A 21,069-nucleotide genomic window follows, 5' to 3' on the forward strand; every position below is an offset into this window, starting at 1 on the left:
TGGACAGCTCCGTGTCTGTACAGCTTTATTCTCAGTTGGTTCTGATCCATCTTCTGGTCCGGGCTATGAAAACAGCGCAGATAAAAACGCTGATGGGACGACCAGGCGGCGGTTTTTAGAGGCGGTGCATTCAATGACCTCTAACTTCCGTCGGGAAAACACGCCCACTGATGTCTGCGTTTCCCTCCTGGACCCGTTGCCTCTGACCCGACCCGATAAGAGTCTCACATGTTGGTTGTTTTCTTTCTCCATGAAACTGTGCTGTTGACTGACATCTGTCCAGATGTTTACTTCTGAATGTGGATGTTGAGCTGGAGTCATCTGGATTTATTTAGGTGCAGCTGTGTTCATCTCTCTGCTCTCCGGTTAAACACCCAAATGTCCGAAATGTTGTGAACACACCAACATGCTGCTGAGGGTGATGTCCTCCGGCCCGACCCGACTGACCCGGTCCAACAGAACTGACCCGTCCCAACTGACCCGTTCCGACCGACCCGGCCCTTGGAGTCGATCCTTATCCTGAACCTTGGAGAGATTTACATGGAGAACTTTCTTGGGCCAGCGAGAGCTCACTGGTGCCGCTGGAACCCAACGCTCTCCAGGCTCCTCCCCCCGGGGTTCCCGCCGGCTTCTCCGGGTTCGTTTACAGTACCGGACGCCTCACATGGCGTTCTGCACCACTCCAGGTTTGGGTTCTGAACCCCAAAGGGTCCATTGTCCCTGCTGCTCACGTGGAACCTTCTTCCCTCCAGGCTTCACAAGCCGTCGTTTGGATATCTGCAGCTGGGCGGCTCCACCAGCTCCCTGCGGTACAGCAGCAGGTGTCCGGGTTCGGATCGCAGGTAAACGCACCGCAACACTCAGAGCCGGGTCGGAGCGGCTGCTGACCCAGCAAAGGAGCTCCAAGCTTCAGCCAACAATAAGTCCTCAGAAAGCTGTGAGGTTTTTTAAAAATGGCAGAATATCTGAGGTTTGAAATGAACACCTGAAGCAGGCTTCTACTTTTAGAGCTTTTAGTCGGCTGATCTCAGAGCTGATCTCAGGGCTGATCTCAGAGCTGATCTCAGAGCTGATCTCAGGGCTGATCTCAGGGCTGATCTCAGGGCTGATCTCAGGGCTGATCTCAGGGCTGATCTCAGGGCTGATCTCAGAGCTGATCTCGGAGCTGATCTCAGAGCTGATCTCAGAGCCGATCTCAGGGCTGATCTCAGAGCTGATCTCAGCTGATCTCAGAGCTGATCTCGGAGCTGATCTCAGAGCTGATCTCAGGCTGATCTCAGAGCTGATCTCGGAGCTGATCTCAGAGCTGATCTCAGAGCTGATCTCAGAGCTGATCTCAGAGCTGATCTCAGGGCTGATCTCAGGGCTGATCTCAGAGCTGATCTCAGGGCTGATCTCAGGGCTGATCTCAGGGCTGATCTCAGCTGATCTCAGGGCTGATCTCAGAGCTGATCTCAGAGCTGATCTCAGAGCTGATTTCAGAGCTGATCTCGGAGCTGATCTCAGAGCTGATCTCAGAGCCGATCTCAGGGCTGATCTCAGAGCTGATCTCAGCTGATCTCAGGGCTGATCTCAGCTGATCTCAGAGCTGATCTCGGAGCTGATCTCAGAGCTGATCTCAGGCTGATCTCAGAGCTGATCTCAGGGCTGATCTCAGCTGATCTCAGGGCTGATCTCAGAGCTGATCTCAGAGCTGATCTCAGGCTGATCTCAGAGCTGATCTCAGAGCTGATCTCAGAGCTGATCTCAGGGCAGATCTCAGCTGATCTCAGAGCTGATCTCGGAGCTGATCTCAGAGCTGATCTCAGGCTGATCTCAGAGCTGATCTCAGGGCTGATCTCAGCTGATCTCAGGGCTGATCTCAGAGCTGATCTCAGAGCTGATCTCAGGCTGATCTCAGAGCTGATCTCAGGGCAGATCTCAGTCTCAGAGCTGATCTCAGAGCTGATCTCAGGGCTGATCTCAGCTGATCTCAGAGCTGATCTCAGAGCTGATCTCAGAGCTGATCTCAGAGCTGATCTCAGGGCTGATCTCAGGGTTGATCTCAGGGCTGATCTCAGGGCTGATCTCAGGGCTGTGTGGGTTTCACATGAACTGGAGGCGAACTCAGATGATGTCATGTAACAGTGGACCGACACCACGGTCAGCTGAGGCTCAAACAGAGACTCAGTGTTTCCTGCCGTGTTTGTGTTGGACTGACTGCAGACCAGCCAACAGATCAAAGGCCTGTGGCCACTGGTGCATTCAAAGAACTCCTTTTTTAATTGGTAATTAGACCGTTTTCCTCTCCTCGCTCTGCAGTGTTTTACTGTGTTTTATCTGTGGCTCACAGCTCTGATTCCATTAACAGACGCATTTCTCAGCATCTGCTGGTTCAAATGAAACTGTATTTACCTCCCAAATGATTTATCCTGATGGTTTTAACTCGTCTTCTTCCTCTTTCTGTCATACCTGCCTTTGACTTCCACTGTCGGGTCCTCAGCTGCTACAACTCTCTTCTACTTCTTCTTCGTGCTTTTTATTGCAGGTTTATGGCCGTTGGAGGGAACTGGATGTTAAGGTTCATTCTAAGATCATTAAAGATGTTTAAAAACCTTCATTAAATTCATTAGATGCTAATAGAAACGCAGATTAAATCATTTAATCACTGGTTCACTGATGAAACGTTGCAGCATTTATCAGGTTAAACTCTGCAGCACAAACTGAGCTCTGCTGCCGCTGTGGTTGGATGTAAATGAGCTGGTTTTATCTCGTCTGTGAGGTCACACTGAGAACAAAACACCGACGTGAATTCATGGAAATGATGGAGAGGTTTCATATTTCTCACCAAAAACAACTGAAGGTGTGTTGAATCCATCTCATCAAGACTTTTGATGGTTTAGTTCACAGAACACTTTGTTACTGAGCAGGAACTGAAGTTAAACTCAGTAAATGCAGCTTAAACCTCTGTCCTCGGCATCTAAAGCTGAACATTTTGTGTCATTTCTGTGAAACTTGTGTGAAATTTGATCAAGTGTCCTGCAGAAAACACTCGAACCTGACAGCAAACTAAACTCATATTCAGGTTAGTGCATTTGTTCACGTTCACTTTGTCTTTTTAAGCGTTTCTTGTTGTTTTCTGATGTTCCAGAAACGGACCGAAGCTCAGAGGAGCATCGGTCCAGCAGAACCTGCAGAACGGAGGCGCCCTGATGTTCCTGGACAGTTCAGGTTTTGCATATCCACACAGAGGCTGCGATATGAAAATCACTGTGGTGCGCAGGCCTCTGTCGGGTCCTTATCTCTGGTTCCTGTATCGGGTCATCAGGAAAGAGAAGTTTCAGGTTTCCTCTGAAAGGACCACCTGCCTGATCCCAATGACAGCAGGAGAACTCCGGCCGGGGCTTCTTGTGTCGCCGGTAGCGGGAAAAACAACAGTACTTGAACACAACATGGGCTGTAAAATGTAAATCTCTCCAGTCCAGCAGGGGGCGGTGGTGAGTTTACAGCATCAGACCGGAGGAAACCTGAAGTCTGAGTAAAATAAGAACAGGAGGAGGTTTGTTTTTTATAACTCTTCAGTGAATAATTAACAGAAAACACTTTAGCTGTAAAATATAAAGACTTTATTAGCCGTAACAATAACTTTAAAAAAAAGACTGGAGAATACATTCTGCATCACAAAATCCCAGAAGATGAAGAAATCCAAAGTATTTTTAGGTTTTAATTCACTTTCAACATAATCAGATTATTAAATCCAAATTCTGCCATTTTATTTTCAGTCGAAGGACAAATCTTATTATTGGAAAAGTTAAGATCATTAAATAACGTTTAATATTCACTTCTTTAGCTCTGGTTTGGACAACAGAGTGAGAAAAAGTGGGGTTAGATCCTAAAACTGTGATGGAAAACCCAGAATAAATTAATAAAGAAAGTCCATTTAAATTAAAATACTGAATAAAATTTAAAACTGACAATATTAACACGAGATGAAGTGAAAGCAGGTTAAAACTGAATTGAAGTAGCATTTATCTTCATATAAATCTGAATAAAAAGCAGTGGTTGGCCCAACATTTTCTACATTTAAGTGATGATAAAACTGAATATATTGTGTTTGGAGAACCTGTGACGGCCGACTTTAGCACCTTGTCTTCAAAGCTCAGTTCCACCGTCAGAAATCTGGGAGTGACCTTTGACCTTTGACAGTCATCTGAAGTTTGACAAACAAATTAACAATGTTGTCGGGACTAGTTTTTTCCAGCTGCGTCTCCTGGCCAAAGTTAAAATGTTTTAAAGCCGTCACGACCTTGAGAAAGCCTCCAAGCCCTGATAAGTTCAAGGTTAAACTACTGCGATGGACTTTATGTCAGCGTCTCCCAGCTTCTCTCAGTCGCCTTCAGCTGGTGCAAAATGCTGCTGCTGCCCGTCTTTAACCAACACTAACAGACCTGTCCACATCACTCCTGTTCTTAACTCCCTTCATTGGCTTCCTGTCCTTCATAGAACTGATTTTAAACTTTTAAAGTTAGTTTTTAAAGCTCTTAACGGCCTCACCCCATCGTATTTATCTGAGCTTTTAACTGTAACCCTGGCAGAGCTCTGAGGTCAACAAATCAACTTTTGCTGGAGGTGTTCAGGTCAAAATACAAGCCCTGGGGTGCCCCCAGGCTCTGGAATTTTATTGTTTTGTACTTATTCTTTTCTTTATTTATTATCTGCTGTAAAGCACTTTGGTACCGAAATGGATTGTTGTAAAGGGCTGTAGAAATAAAGTACATTTACATAAACTCATTTATTCATCCATTTACATATCTGTTTGGGGTGAAGGTGGTTTTGTTGCTCCTGCAGTTCCTCATTTTCTGAACGACTGAAGGTGAAATAAAAGCTGACTCGTGTGTTTCCTGCACGTCAGACAGCTGCTGCAACACCTCCACATGGCAGACGTCGCCGTTCATGAAGCCGAACATCTGGGATCTCTGCAAACTTTGGATTAAAGCCACCAGCAGCAGATTTGATGTAGACAAACAGTGAAAATCTGAGCTCATCATGACTTCATTAAAATCGCCTCCAGAGACCAAACTATTTATACATGAGATGCGATTTCACCAAGTGGTTGTCAGACAGCTGCTTTAAAGAGGCTGAGCTCGTCCCTCACAAAGGTTTCTTCTCCTGGTTCTGCGAGGTGAGTCTCTACTTTAGCATTCTTAAACTCTGAAATAATGTCTGTATTTTAGAGTCTGTCTCAGCTCTCGTTTCCCGCTCCAGAAGGTCTGCATGGATTAGCTTCTGGTAAATGTAGCTTCAAATCAAAAGGTGGAAATAAGAGGAGATGAAGCTTAAAAGTGAGCTGTTGTAGTTTAAGGAGGAAAGATTGAAAGAAAACAGTCAGAAACACTGCTGTGAAAACATCACTATTTAGAGAAATGACTCAAAAGCTCAGAGTAACGGGAGCTCTCCTCAGTCTGACTGACTTCCTTTGACATGAATCTCATGAGCTCACCGGTTAAAGCCTCCATGAACAGCTGGTAACAGCCTCACATTGTGGCCGCAGCGGAGGTTTGTCGGGTTAAATTTAACCGGGCAGCGCGGCGCCTGCAGAGGAAACTGACAGAGCGGGAAGGTCCGATGACCGGATCCCAGCAGGCCGGGCTCAGGTGTGACAGGTGTCTGTCATCAGGAGGAGAAAGAAGATGAGAAACAAGGGAATGTGGTGACTGAAGGCGTTATTTATTTAGGTATGTCCCCCCCCCCCTCTAAAGGTTAGTTCCTGAGGTGGATTTTAGTTCAGAAACCAGATGGATGTTGTACTGGAGGTCTGATGCAAAAAGTGAGTCAATTTATTTTGATACTTTTAAAAAGAAGCAACATCTCAATCATTTCTTTAAGAAATATTCTTATTGTTAATTTCCTGAAGAGTTGAGAAAATAAAGATGAACTCTTTCCAGTTGCTTTTTTTCCTCATTTAAAAGTGGTTTAAAAGTGGTTTTATGTATTAAAGAACCGGTTTAATACGCTGCACCAACAGAGGAAAACAACCTGAAGTCAGAAAAACTTTAAACAGTACTTAAAAGGCCCATTTATTCATGTTTTTTCATTTCAAGCTGAAACACCTTCCCAACTATGATGGATTGGGTCAATCTAGGGTTAGTAATGAGGTCATGATGTCACATCAAACAGCTGACGGTAAAATCAGCCTCCATCACAGCCTGTGAGCAGCAAAGATGTTCAGAGGAGCTCCAGTTTGTGTTTAAAACAATGTTCCTCAGAGAAAGACTGGAAGGGATCTGCATATTTCTGCCTCTACAGAGCAGAATATCATCAAAGCATTCAAGGAATCTGGAGGAGTTTCAGTGTAAAGGACGAGGGAGCAAGCCTAAGCTGGACCCCGTGACCTCTGACCCCTCAGACGCTGCATCAAGAACCGTCCTTCATCAGCAGCTGATAGAAGCACATGGACAATGGATTACTGTGGAAACCTTTGTCCAGCACCACAATACAGAGTTCCATTCACAAGCTTTACTGTGCAGAAAAGAAGCCTGATGTTAACCTCGTCCACTTCTCTGGGCTCGGAGGCGTCTGGGATGGACCGTCACACGGTGGAAACGTGTGCTGTGGTCAGACCCATCAGTATTCCACATCTTTGGTGGAAGAAATGGAGCAAAGAGCAAAAGCAGCATCCAGCCTGCTGTCAGCAACCAGTCCCTGCAGCCAGGCTCTGTGATGGTATGGGGTTGGATCAGGGGGCAAAGCTCATTTCCACTTCTGTGACGGCAGCATTAATGCAGAAAAGTTCACTGAGATTTTACAGCAACATATGCTGCCTTCAAGGCCACATCTTTTCCTGGGACGTCCCAGCATTGTTCAAGCAGACCATGGAAAACAGGAACAGGAAACATGTTGAGTTCAGACTGTCTGAAATTAAATTTAAAACAAAGGAAATGTGGGAATCGCTGTTTTTCCACCATCAAGTTGCTGAAATCTGCAGGTTCAGAAAAGATTTATGCTTCATGAATGTGACAGTTGTAAGATGTTCCTGTTGTTGTGTTTTAGCCGACAGACGCCATGTTCTGACACTGTAAACTCACACCTGCTGTTTAAATCCTTTCTGAGACCTGTTCCTAAAAGAAGAAACTCTCAGATTAAGAAAGCAGGGCATGAGAGAACAGACGGGTCCAGTGTTGGGGTCTGTTTTCCTCGACAGGTGCTGCATGACCCGGCCAGCAGATCTGCTCAGTAAGGCTCAGCTTTAACACTCATCCTCCACTTGGTTAGTTTAAATATACTCAAACTAAAACATTATTTTCATGCAATACGCTCCAGTTTGTTTAAAAACCTGATGATTACTGCTGATTTAAAGCTGCTGCGGTCTGTGGGACCGATGATGTTCGGCTTCTGTTTGAGGACCTTTTGCTTTTCTTTCTGCCTATTTGAGCTGCTTCTGCTCCTCTCTGTTGTGACTTTGCATCTCTCTGCTGCAATACTGTGAGTCTTTATGGTCAGCTGATTGATAATTCCTGGCAGCTTTCTGCGCTGACTGGTTAATTTTTGTGTGTAATACACTCACAGAGGAGCAGTTACAGTTGCAGCTGGGGATTAAGGACCTCAACATTATTGAAGCAGTGTGGGATCATCTGACAGAGAACGGATCAAAAGGCAGCCCACATCCAAAGAAGAGCTTTGGGATGTCCTTCAAGAAGCCTGGAGAACTATTCCTGAAGACTCCTTAAAGAAATGACAGAAAGCTTGTCTCAGAGGGTTCAGGCTGTGTTGGAGAATAAAGAAGCTCAGACCAGAGATTCACTTTAAAGCTGCTGAGAACTGATAAAAACTCTGGTTCTGCCTCAGATTCTGGGTTTATGTTCATGTTTGAACATGTTTCAGTGAATCTTTGCAGCTGCTTCCTGTTTTTATGGAAATAAGTAAAGAAATGATGCTGATCGGGACTCTCACCTTGTTTTTGTGCAGCTCTGCTCTGAATATTTTGGTAATATTTGGTTTCTGCCTAATACGTTAAGCCTTTTTTATGTATTTATTATTATTTTTACCATTTCCCCAACTGGGGGATGAGCAAAGTTTCGTTTTTCTTTTCTTTTCTTTTCTTTTCTAACAGCTTCGTCTTGCCTCAGTTTCACTGTTTTTAATGTGGAGCCTCCTCGCGTTCACGCTTGGTCACACAAAGTCTCGCGTGATTTCAACGAACCGTCCGTTAGCGTTCGTTAGCGAGAGTTTGATCTTTAGCAGACGTTTATCGTCGCTGCGTGTAAAACGTAGATTTTGTACAGGATAAACAAACATTGAGGCATCGGCAGATGTGTGTTTTAAGTGTCATGACTCAGCAGTTGAACTCTTGGGTTCTGTGAAGGCGCAGCGCGCCTGATTTCTCCAGCAGGTTGTTGTCGGCGCTGTTGCTAACTAGCTAGGCTGCTAACATCCGCAGGTTTCGGCGCAGAGGAACCAGGAAGGAGGCGGCAGAAAGCAGGTTGCTCGGCCTCGAAGCTTCAGCTGCTGCCCCGAACATCTACTCCGACAGACGGAGCCCGACCACCAGACGAGAGGAGGTAACCTGGTTTCCTTCTGTAGCTACGCTAACAGGTAGTTAGCATTTAATTAACGTGAAAATACTGAGCTTTATCGATACATGTGATCAGTTTTATTGGGCTTGAGTTCCGGCTGCAGCGTTAAGCCTCCATGGAACATGTAATCATGATTTATTCCCTGGGTTCACTGATACCTGTTTTCCCGTAACGTACCGAACATGGACTTAATGATTTATGGCACCTGATAACCGAAAGTAACCGAGTGTTTGCTAAAATTATTAAATAAAATTAAAGCCAGTTATAGATTTATTGATTAAGTTGCTGAAATGCAACAGTTGGTGTACCGCGTGGAAGCGGCTGCAGGTGGGACACTTGTTACTGTCCGACATGATGTTTACATGGATGTGTTTCTGCTATCATGTGGGGCACGTGAACGGGCCGGGACAGGTGGGAGGGGGAGGGGCACACCGGGACAGGTGAGAGGGGGAGGGGCACACCGGGACAGGTGAGAGGGGGAAGGATGGAGGGGGGAGGGGCACACCGGGCCCAGGTGGGAGGGGGAGGGGCACACCGGGCCCAGGTGGGAGGGGCACGTGAACGGGCCAGGTGGGAGGGGGAGGGGCACACCGGGACAGGTGAGAGGGGGAAGGATGGAGGGGGGAGGGGCACACCGGGCCCAGGTGGGAGGGGGAGGGGCACACCGGGCCCAGGTGGGAGGGGCACGTGAACGGGCCGGGACAGGTGGGAGGGGGAGGGGCACACCGGGCCCAGGTGGGAGGGGGAGGGGCACACCGGGCCCAGGTGGGAGGGGGAGGGGCACACCGGGACAGGTGAGAGGGGGGAGGGGCACACCGGGACCAGGTGGGAGGGGGAGGGGCACGTGAACGGACCAGGTGGGAGGGGGAGCAGAACCCAGGTGCACCGAAGGGCTCCTCCTCCTTATGCAGAATGATGCACCTGATGGTTGAATATCTGAAAGCAGCTCTGCATCGGAGCTCTTTGTGAGAGTCCAGGGCTCGGTCTGATGTCTGCTGGGTGATCGGACCGCCCGGTACCGTCTCTTTGACCAGGACCCAGACGGGCCGTCCGGTACCGTCTCACTGAGCAGGACCCAGATGGGCCTGCACTAAACTGAAGGTTCCAGTTGGTTATTTTCCGTAGTTCCCCTGAAAGTAGATGATTAAAATCTGCTGAACATGAATAAATAATTCTCCAGTGACATCATTGTCTCAGAGGGGCGGCGGCCTAAAGCTTCCACGCCATGATGTCTGCCAGAACCGGCTTCAGTTTGGGTCCATTTCCTTGTTACACGTCACATGTTCTGAGAAATCTGGGAGTCATTTTAAAATGAATAAAGCTGGTTTTATCAGTTATTATGAAAGCCCCCCCCCCCCCCCCCCCAGAGGAGCTGAAACAGTCCCTCGGTGGTTCCTCTCCTGGTTCTGGCACTGCTGGGGTTCTGTGTGTTTGGACATCGATCCGTGTTCTGTTCTTCGGTCCAGCTCAGCTGCTGCTGAACCCTTTTCTTCCTGTTTTGGATCTTCTGAGGCGTCCCTCAGCTCATCACAGATGTTTATTATTTATTTATTCTGGACCGTTCCCGGCGTTACTGTAGAACCACGTCAGCGGTTCTGAAACCCGAGAACCAGACGCAGAGCTCTGCTGAATAATGGGAGAACGGCGAGGACTTTGAGTGGCTCAGAGGGTCCAAATAGCTGTGGAGTGGCGTCGGCTTCAGTTTCAGGCTGTTGTTGTTGCTCATAGCAACCGTTGTCCAGGACAGAAAGCTGGACCTCCACAGCGCCTCTTCGGGCCTTTAAAAGGCTTCGGTTGACCGTGGAAGCAGCAGGAACTCTTCAGTATCCTGCAGGGGGGAAACGGTTCTGCTGCCTTTCAGCACCAAAGCACCGCTGAAGGTTAGAGAACCCAAACAGCTGCTCAGTTCAGGCTGAACTGGTTCAGATGAAGAGAACCTCCTTCAATGACCGGCAGCTGCGGCCCTGATGGGGGAGGAGCCAAATAAATACAGGAGCCAAATAAATACAGGAGCTGCTGATGATCAATCAGAACAGATCAAACAGTCTGATTCCTTTAAAGTCTTTTATTCTGTGAAATAATGAACATTTTTCAACTAATTTTAATCTGGATTCTGACTTCATGCGATAAACCGACACGATGTTCTGATTTAAAACGCCACCAAGAGCCGGAGACAGAACCCAGAGAGCCGGAGACAGAACCCAGAGAGCCGGAGACAGAACCCAGAGAGCCGGAGACAGAACCCAGAGAGCCGGAGACAGAACCCAGAGAGCCGGAGACAGAACCCAGAGAGCTGTAGCAGAACCCAGAGAGCCGGAGACAGAACCCAGAGAGCTGTAGCAGAACCCAGAGAGCTGTAGCAGAACCCAGAGAGCCGGAGACAGAACCCAGAGAGCCGGAGCAGAACCCAGAGAGCCGGAGACAGAACCCAGAGAGCCGGAGACAGAACCCAGAGAGCCGGAGACGGAACCCAGAGAGCCGGAGGCGGAACCCAGATAGCCGGAGGCGGAACCCAGAGAGCCGGAGACGGAACCCAGAGAGCCGGAGGCGGAACCCAGATAGCCGGAGGCGGAACCCAGAGAGCCGGAGACAGAACCCAGAGAGCCGGAGACAGAACCCAGAGAGCTGGAGCAGAACCCAGAGAGCTGGAGCAGAACCCAGAGAGCTGGAGCTGGAACCCAAAGGGTCCAACACCAACCAGTACCGTCTGTGTTCTGCAGGTTTCAGTCATTCCAACACAAAGCAGAACTTTATCTCCTGTTTATCTGGATCAGCTGCTGGGTTCTGATGCAGCTCAGTGTGGGTTCAGGTTGTTAATGGTGCCGTTCACTCTGTGCATGTCCCGTGCACAGCGTCCCGTGCACAGCGTCTCGTGCACAGCGGCTCGTGCACAGCGTCCCGTGCACAGCGTCCCGTGCACAGCGGCTCGTGCACAGCGGCTCGTGCACAGCGGCTCGTGCACATGTTGCCGGCTGCAGGCTGCTTTCCGCCCGCCGGCCTCGGCTGGCTCTCGCTGGGATGTATTTTTCCGGCAGTTAAAGGTGATGCGGGGCGGGAGCTGCCTGGTCTCGGCCCGTCGGGTTCTGAGTGATGCGTGGGTTCTGTTTGACTTTGAGGCGGTGTTTGCTCAGCAGAACAACCTTTGGATCCTGCCTGTTTGCTTTACTCACAGCTTTTTCTCTCCTGCTTTAAGGCCACGAACACTCGAGCAGACCTGAGCGCCAACATGTCCAAGGCTCCGGGTTCTCCGTCTCGACCCCGCTCCAGATCCCGGTCCAGGTCCAGATCCAGATCCTACTCCAGATCCCGCTCTAGAAGTCACTCGCGCTCAAGATCCAGGAAGCGTCGCTATAGGTGAGTCTCTGAGTCTCTGATGCTGCTTCATTTTCAGCTTAGACTCAGTTTAGTTCCATTTTACTCCGTCAGGTTTGCTGCTATTTGCCCTGTTTCTGGTGTGTGTGTGACGGGGATCTTTGCATGCAGGAAATGGGGGTTGAGAGCAGCTAATCTTTGTTAGCGCCTCCCCGTCTGTGGAGGAGAGCTGATTGTGTCGGCTGCCTGTTGGAACTAAGAGCCTCTGAATGCTCTGCAGAACAGAACCAGAACCAGAACCGCTCTGCTCCCATGAGGAGGCTCCAGCAGGGATCGTCAGCTTATTCTCTGAGTTCTCTAGCGGGTGGAGACACTTTCAGCTTGTTTTGGTCTCCTGTGGATTCCCAACAAAGTCAGGAATGTTTGGGGTGAAAGGTCACCAGAGCTCAGGGTGAGGATGTGGCGCCACCTGCTGGTCACTGAGGGCTTTAAGGCGGTTCTTCTTCTGCATTTGTTCATTTCTGAAGTGATTGAACAAACCAGAGATATTTGATCTACTTTCAGAGGAGAACAAATCGATCATCTTTAATTTCCTCTGATGCTTCTCTGTTGGATCAGAACTGAATCGGATGATTAGTTTCAGCGTCCCGTCCGGCCCTGCAGCAGCAGTCTGCTCTGGGTTTGTTCCTTTTCTCTTCTCTGGGTAAAAGTGCAGCGCAGTGAGGGAGGAGCTTATCTTAGAGGGGGGGGGTCGCCCTCAAAGGGCCTCGATCCGTTTTATTTCATTCAGCTCCTCAGAGGAGAAACATAGTACAAGACCTTTAAATTCACTGACTTTATTGATCCGTTTAGAGCTGAAAGACTCGGGCCTAAAAGCCTGAAATATACCCGTGTGACTCGGGTCAAAGACGCTCACTTTATGTCAGACAGACACGTGATAAATTAACAGTAAATATTAAACTGTACCTTTAAAGCTTTTGGGCTGCCACACACCGATGGATGAACCCGTAGAGTTCTGTTCACGGACTCCTCGACACGTGGTCCCAGGACGTCTTATTCATGGATATTCAGCACAGATTCTGGACTTTCTAACTAACCCGAGGTTTATCTGACCCCTGGTGTCCTCCTCGGTATTTGTTCTGCTCTCAGATGTGAGCACGTTGGAGAGCAGAACCACATTAAATCAGTAAATCACAGCTTTATCTGTTCGGCTCCACCTGAAACGATGACGTTTCGGCTTCTTTTCTCTGGACGGTCCCTGAACGCAGCACGAAGCAAACAGCTGCTGTCCTTCATCTGAATAAGCTGCAGCAAACACAGCTTTATTAAATCTAAAGAGAGTCTTTTTATTGTAGTTTGGCCTCTTTTATCGTCTTATTTTCAGGGTTTGAGTTGTGCTCGTAGTGAAGCCTGAAGCCTCTGTTCTCCTTTTATTTCTGTTTCTGCCGCCTGGTAGAAACCAGCCTGAGGACGTCTGTAAAGGAACTCGAACCTGACTGAATGTTCCTCTCCTCTCGTTTCCAGTTCCAGGTCTCGGTCCCGCTCTCGGTCCCACTCTCCATCCTACAGAAACTATCCTTCTCGGGACTATCAGAGCAACAGAGGAGGCTTCAGAGGCTACAACCGAGGCTACCGCAGGCCCTTCCACTACCGAGGCCGGAACCGAGGCTACTACAACCGCGGCCACTACCAGAACCGAGGAGGCGGCTACGGCTACAAGTCCAACTGGCAGGGTGGTGGAGGAGGCTGGCACGATCGCCACCAGGAGCAGCACAGTCCCAGGAGGGGGCGCTCACGCTCCCGTACGCCCAAGAAACGCTCGGGCAGCCGCAGCCGCTCACGCTACTCTGACCGCTCGTCCTCGGGCAGATCCCGGCGCTCCAAGCACTCCAGCTACTCCTCCCGCTCCCAGTCCCGGTCTTCATCCCCCCGCCATCGCAGCAGCAAGGGCCGGCCCAGCTCCAAGGATGTCAAAGATAAGCCAGAGAGCCAGGAGAAACCGGGCCAGGCGGCAGACGGCAGCGTCATCGAGAAGGCATCTGGAGGCAAATGGATCGACTACGACACCAGCCCCAAAGCAACCAGCCCGGACCCCAAGAAAGAGGACACCCCCCCCGGTCCCGAGAGCAAAGGACCCGCCGTAGAGAGCGGCGGCCCGCTGTGGAAAACCGTCGGCTCATCGTCTCCCCCAGCTAAGAGTCCCACGAAGTCCGGACAGACCGCCTCGTTCAGCGGCTTCGGCTTCTTCTCAAAGGAAGAACCCGAAGCTGGAGATAAGACCGTGATCTCTGCCGCCTTCAAAAAGTACGTCCAGTTCTGTTTCTGCCAGACTGAAACTACACCTTTAATGTTTTTACTTCTCTAATCTGTCTGGTCCAAACAGATGTTAGAAGCACTGAAACATCTAATTTCTGTATGAAACTAAGTGATAATGAGCCAAATAGCTCAGTGACTGACGGTAAGTTTAGATTTTAGATGCACAAAGAGGGTGGAGGTGGAAAGTGTTGAAGGGTGGAGGAGTCAGAGGGTGGAGATGGAAGCTTTCCTCCACAGGAGATGTGATGGAGCAGTGATCTAATGTCTAACTTCAGCTGTTGGAGTTATATAATAATGTATAATTACATATAATTATATATTATTATACATTATTATATATAATTATACATTATTATATATAATAATATATAATTACATATTATTATATGTAATTATACATTATTATATATTATTATAGATTATTATATGTAATTATACATTATTATAGATTATTATATATAATTATACATTATTATATATTACTATACATTATTATATATAATTATACATTATTATACATTATTATATATTACTATACATTATTATATATAATTATACATTATTATATATAATAATATATAATTACATATTATTATATGTAATTATACATTATTATAGATTATTATAGATTATTATATGTAATTATACATTATTATAGATTATTATACATTATTATATATAATTATACATTATTATATATTACTATACATTATTATATATAATTATACATTATTATATATTATTATACATTATTATATATAATAATGTATAATTATATATTATTATACATTATTATACATTATTATATATAATTATACATTATTATACATTATTATATATTACTATACATTATTATACATTATTATATATTATTTATGAGTTAAACAACATCTGCGGTTCCAGTTATTCAAATGAAACTTACAGGATTTAACTTTAGTTGCCGTTTCCTTGGTTTCTGGGGGTGCAAAAGGCAGAAAGTCGAGTTTCACGACGTATAAATGAGTTCTTCTCTGCATCGTTCCTCTCGGTCTGCAGAGATGTTGCTGATGTTCTGGTCTCTGTTTCAGGTTCTTGGCCGAGAACAAAAGCAAGAAGCAGGAGAAGGAGAACGGTCGAGAGAAGGAGCGGCTGTCTGCAGACCGAGAGCTGGAGAAAGGGCCCAAGTCCGCAGACCTGTTCGCCGTCCCTCCAGCTTCCTACGGCGAGCCCAAGGAAGACAAGGCCCTGCCCTTCTTCGACGACGGGGAGGAGGAGTTCCTCAAGTCACAGGGGCTGAAGGAGAGGGCGATGGAGGAGGACGCGGAGGTCAAACACAACCTGACGACGCGGGACATCTTTGGGAAGTGGGACGATGAGGCGAGCTACTCCACGATGTACCCGTCTGTGAAGGAGAAGAGCCGCCGAGACGCCGAGGAGGAAGAGCCCGACGACCACATGGAGGAGGAGCTGTACCGAAGCCGCAAACACTCCTCCAAGAAGGAGGAGAAGGCCAAGAAGAAGAAGGAGAAGGCCAGGAGGAGCGTGACCCCGCCCTCCACCTCCAAAGAGAAGGAGCGCCCGCTGTTCCCCGGAGCCTTTGCTGCTCGTGAGCCTTCACCGGCGCGGCACCTGTCCGCCTCCCGGGAAGACTTCGAGCTCAAAATCAGTTCTTTAGACGAAATCCCCGGGTACGTGTTCCCCGTTCTGTAGATTTAAAGCAGGTTAACGGTTGGTTACAGGAAGAGTTTTGAATGTTTCCTTTCATCCACGCTCTGCTCTCTCAGCCCCTCTCTGTCCAAAGATCGCCTCACGCCTCGCGACCTGCTGAATTCCTCCAGGAAAGACCCGGAGTTTCGCTCCATCTTCCAGCACATTCAGACGGCGCAGCTCCGGCGCAGCCCGTCCGAACTGTTCGCTCAGCACATCGTGTCCATCGTGCACTACATCAAAGGTAGAGTGTGGGCCGCGCCGCTGCGTCCCGCCGCCGCCGCCCCACAGCAGCGTGAGTCGGTCTGTGGAATAATCCCTGTTGTGTGTTTGCAGCTCATCACTTCCACTCCTCAGACATGACTTTAAGTGAGCGGTTTGCCATGTACCAAAGAAAAGCTGCAGAGGCAGAAATGATGAAGCCAAGGAAGAGCCCAGAAATCCACAGGTAAGCTCCCGCCCACCTGTGCCCCCCCGCTGCTTCTCATCCTGTCTGACCTGAGACTTCTCCTCGCCCCGCAGGAGAATCGATGTTTCCCCCAGTGCCTTTAAGAGGCACTCTCACCTGTTTGAGGATTTGGAGGAGGCGAGCTACAAGGTGACGAGCACTTTTGAAATTTGACGTATTTGGAATCTGAGACAATCCGAGCAGCAGTGTTCAGCTTTGTGCTTTTCTTTCAAAGGATGCATATTTCTAAATCAAAAGAGCCCAATTGTGTTTTGTAAGTGCCAAGCAAGCCCCCCAGCCTATGAGATATGGTTATTGATTGGGTATGTACGAACCCAAGCAAAGGCTTAAAGGAAGTGAATTAAGATCCAGAGTCCAAGCCTCTCAAGGGACGCTTATCAGTGCCGTTACCTTGTAAGTATTTTTCCTGACAAGAAAACCATCAAGCCACAAAACTGTGAACGTCAGTTTATGTTAATGAGCTGCATGCATGTTTGCACCAACACTCGAGACAGAAGCGTAGGACACAGATGTTCTGTAGTGTTTTTCCTCTGCTACACATAGTCCTTTTTAATGGTTATCGATCACTTTCTGTAATCAGAGAACACACCTTCATCTGTACTCTGGACGTGTTTCACGTGCAGCACTGAGAGTCCTAACCAGAGCGCCTCTCTGCAGGATCCCACTAAAAAGTTCAAAGGTGACGTCATGGACCTTCGCCTGGATATTGAAAGGCGTAAGAGATTTGCCGGCAAGGAGCGCGACTTCAAACGTGAAGGAGGCAAGAGCCCGGGAGGCTCCCGAGGACCCAGCAGGGAGAGGTCCTCTGAGAAATCTGGAAAACACCACAAGAAGTCAAAGTAGGTTTGTTTCTGTATTTATCAGACGCTTTTATCCAAAGAGACTTACAAATGAAGATATAACAGCTTTATAAAAAGCTAACAATAAGCTCCATAGAAGGAACCCAGGAGTCCGACTCTGTCAGAGGGGACAGAGCAGAGATAGGGTGCAGGCATAGAAGGAAGTGCAGAAAGACTTTATTATTCACGTTTTAGCAGTTATTTGGTTCATTTAAGTGCAGATGTTGTCACAAAGGCGCATCATCAACCACATCATTGTGAAATGTTGGTTGACAAATCCATTTTTAGACAAAATGTGACCTTTTTTTGTAGAATTTTGGCTAATTTTCGGGTCCTACTTGCACCGAGGATTTTCTTTTGGGTGCCAGGATTCTCAATATTGACCTTAAAGTCAGAGTAAAACTGAAATAACTGCAGAACAATGTGTTATGAACTATTCGGTCAAGCATAGAGTTTCTGTTTCTGTATTTATCAGACGCTTTTATCCAAAGCGACTTACAAATGAAGATATAACAGCTTTATAAAAAGCTAACAATAAGCTACATAGAAGGAACCCAGGAGTCCGACTCTGTCAGAGGGGACAGAGTAGAGATAGGGTGCAGGCATAGAAGGAAGTGCAGAAAGATAAAGTGCAGAGATAGAGGGGGGAGGGAAGTACAAGGTAAGTGCTGGGATAGGAGATGCTCTCTGAAGAGCTGGGTTTTCAGGAGCTTCTTGAAGATAGACAGGGACGCCCCTGTTCTGGTAGCGCTCGGTAGGTCATTCCACCATCGTGGGACGACACATGAACAGAGTTTGGATTGTCTTAGGCGTGGTGTAGGAGCTGCTAGACGACAATCCTGGGACCAACGGAGGGACCCAGTTGGGACAGAAGCCTTTGAAGAGCATTCAAGTAGATGGAGCCGTTCCATTAAGCTCTTTGTAGCTAACATCAGGGACTTGAACTTAGGTGAATCAGTCCTGCTGTTCAGTGCTCAGACTTTCAGCTGCTGTTGAACTCTGCTGCTGCTCTGTGGTTCAAAGCCAGAAGCCGTGAAGAAGAACGCCTGAACGGACTGAACCCGGAGCTCTGCAGGAGTTCTGATCAGTGTTTCATGATCTGTTCTCCAGCTGTTTCTGTCTCTTCTGCTTTCTGAGCATCAGGTCTGATTAGGAAAGAGACACCAACGACGTCCAGATCGTGCGTAAAAGTCTCGTTGCCATGACGTCACGTCTGTTTACAGAGGGGGGGGTCGTGGAAGCAAAGCGCCTCTTTATGACGCCTCTTTTTTTTCCTACAGGAAGGGTAAGAAGAAACGGGATCGCTCCCCGTCCTCCTCTTCCTCCTCCTCCTCTCCATCCCCGTATCCTCCACCTTTCAGAGGCAAAGAGTACATGGGGGAGGGGATGGAGCATTCGGAGGAGGGCTACAGCCACTCCCGTTACCCTCCGCGGGACTACAGCGGCGCCGGGGACAGAGCGCCCCGGGATTACGAGGGTCATGTTGCAGAAAGAGGAAGAGGCAGAGGATTTGTAAGTTCCTGTCTCTTCTGCTGTTTGTGTTTAAATCGATGCTCTGATCTTCTGATTCTCTGTCCTGACGGTGTCGGCGCAGAGTTCTCTGCTCTTAAGCTAAAGGACATAATGTGGATGATGTCACTTATTCCTTGCACTGCCTGGTTTGTATGAAGGTAACGTAGCACCAGTCAGTGGAAACTCCTCCTTTTCTGGGCTGGTTTTGGACCGTGTTGATGGAGATTCTGTCAGAGCAGAAGTTTGTCTCTCAGCTGAAAGTCTGAGTCTGGTTTTGGTTTCAGTTCCCCAGAGTCAGAGGAAGAGGCTGGAACAGAGGAAATTATCCCGGTAACAGCAACGGAAACCCTCCCAATATAAACCCTCCGGTGCGCCCCCCCGAGGAGGAGTGGGACCCTGAATACACCCCCAAGAGCAGGAAGTACTACCTGGTGAGTCCAAGCTGGCAGGTGGAGATGTGTGAGGTTCTGTTTCTGCTCCAGCTGACACCAGCGGAGCAGAGAGAGCCTTCAGCAGAAGGAGGCTTTAGTTCATTAAAGTTTCACACCGTATAAACCGTAGAGTATAAACCGTAGAGTATAAACCGTACTCTGTTTCTTGCTTCTTCTTAAACTCTTTCAATGTTTTCACAATACCTCGTTCCCTCCTCATTCTTGCCTTTCCCTTTTTATCTGTAACTACATTCCATGACTAAGTAGTATAAACCGTAGAGTATAAACCGTAGAGTATAAACCGTAGAGTATAAACCATGGAGTATAAACCATGGAGTATAAACCATGGAGTATAAACCATGGAGTATAAACCATGGAGTATAAACCATGGAGTATAAACCATGGAGTATAAACCATGGAGTATAAACCATGGAGTATAAACCATGGAGTATAAACCATGGAGTATAAACCATGGAGTATAAACCATGGAGTATAAACCGCAGAGTATAAACCGCAGAGTATAAACCGCAGAGTATAAACCGCAGAGTATAAACCGCAGAGTATAAACCGCAGAGTATAAACCATAAAAAGTGAGCCTCCATGGACACTTTAAGAAGGAAACTCACATTTAAACATCCAGGTTTCAACAGGCTGCAGCTCAGAAACAGATAAAGTAAAACTGACCCAAAGTTTAGTGAATCTGAATCTGCATGTGGTGACATCACTGATGACATCACATTGGATTTTGAACACGTTTTTCTTTTCTTTTTTTCCTTTTTGATCCTTTTCTGAGTTCATGAACACAACTTTGAACAAAGATGTCCAACTTTCTGATCTTTTTTTCATGTTTTTCTGTCATTTTATCCACATAAAAACGAGTAAATCTGTAAAATTAAAACGTCTTTATTCAGCTCTTGGGCCTGTTTTACTCTACTGACGAATGAAAAGGTTCCTCCGTGTTTTCCTCCTGCAGCACGACGACCGTGACGGAGAGAAAACCTGGGTGGACAGCCGGGGCCGCGGCCGGGGCTCGTTCCCGGCTCGCCGCGGACGCTTCATGTTCCGGCGGGGGGGCAGCAGCCCGAAGTGGACCCACGACATGTACCAGGGAGGGGAGGAGGGGGAGCTGGGGGACGACGGCCTGGAGGTCGAGCATAAAGAAGCTAAAGGCGCCGCCGACGTCTCCGGCCCGAAGCAGTGAGCCCGGCGGCGAGGAAGGGTTACGTCTCGTCTTCACCTTCTGCGCCATCTCATCATTTAACGGTTAAAATGTTCTCCGGGAGGTGAAGAGGGAGGACGAGCAGCTGTGTTTTATGTTTTATGTCTTTTTAAGGAGAAAAGAGCAGCGACGGTTCAAAGGTTGGTCTGCAGAACCCAGAGTAAAAGCACCTGTGCCTTAGAAGAGAACGGACGTGCACCTGCGGGGCGTGCACCTGCGGGGGCGTGCACCTGCGGGGCGTGCACCTGCGGGGCGTGCACCTGCGGGGGCGTGCACCTGCGGGGCGTGCACCTGCGGGGCGTGCACCTGCGGGGCGTGCACCTGCGGGGCGTGCACCTGCGGGGGCGTGCACCTGCGGGGGCGTGCACCTGCGGGGCGTGCACCTGCGGGACGTGCACCTGCGGGGGTGTGCACCTGCGGGGGCGTGCACCTGCGGGGGCGCGCACCTGCGGGGGCGCGCACCTGCGGGGGCGTGCACCTGCGGGACGCGCACCTGCGGGGGCGTGCACCTGCGGGGGCGTGCACCTGCGGGGCGTGCACCTGCGGGCCGTGCACCTGCGGGGGCGTGCACCTGCGGGACGCGCACCTGCGGGGGCGTGCACCTGCGGGGGCGTGCACCTGCGGGGCGTGCACCTGCGGGGGCGTGCACCTGCGGGGCGTGCACCTGCGGGGGCGTGCACCTGCGGGGCGTGCACCTGCGGGGGCGTGCACCTGCGGGGCGTGCACCTGCGGG

General features: G+C 48.6%; 1 protein-coding gene across 2 annotated transcripts; it reads left to right on the forward strand.

Annotated features, from left to right (window-relative positions):
* Positions 1 to 8,165: 8,165 nt before the first annotated feature.
* On the forward strand, positions 8,166 to 20,586 carry thrap3b (thyroid hormone receptor associated protein 3b). Of its 2 annotated transcripts, none has more exons than XM_072371187.1 (11): positions 8,166 to 8,571; positions 11,746 to 11,906; positions 13,389 to 14,168; positions 15,248 to 15,847; positions 15,944 to 16,110; positions 16,203 to 16,314; positions 16,389 to 16,464; positions 16,993 to 17,174; positions 18,455 to 18,686; positions 18,971 to 19,117; positions 20,091 to 20,586. In XM_072371187.1, the coding sequence occupies exons 2-11, from the start codon at positions 11,779 to 11,781 to the stop codon at positions 20,316 to 20,318; spliced, it is 2,652 nt and encodes an 883-aa protein (XP_072227288.1). In that variant the 5' UTR covers positions 8,166 to 8,571; positions 11,746 to 11,778; the 3' UTR covers positions 20,319 to 20,586. The 2 variants fall into 2 exon arrangements, with proteins under 2 accessions (XP_072227288.1, XP_072227287.1); XM_072371186.1 differs by having other exon boundaries at positions 8,166 to 8,537.
* Positions 20,587 to 21,069: the final 483 nt, after the last annotated feature.

Source organism: Leuresthes tenuis, unplaced genomic scaffold, assembly GCF_036924035.1.
Source record: "Leuresthes tenuis unplaced genomic scaffold, fLeuTen1.0.hap1 SCAF_18, whole genome shotgun sequence".
NCBI classification, from domain to species: Eukaryota; Metazoa; Chordata; class Actinopteri; order Atheriniformes; family Atherinopsidae; genus Leuresthes; species Leuresthes tenuis.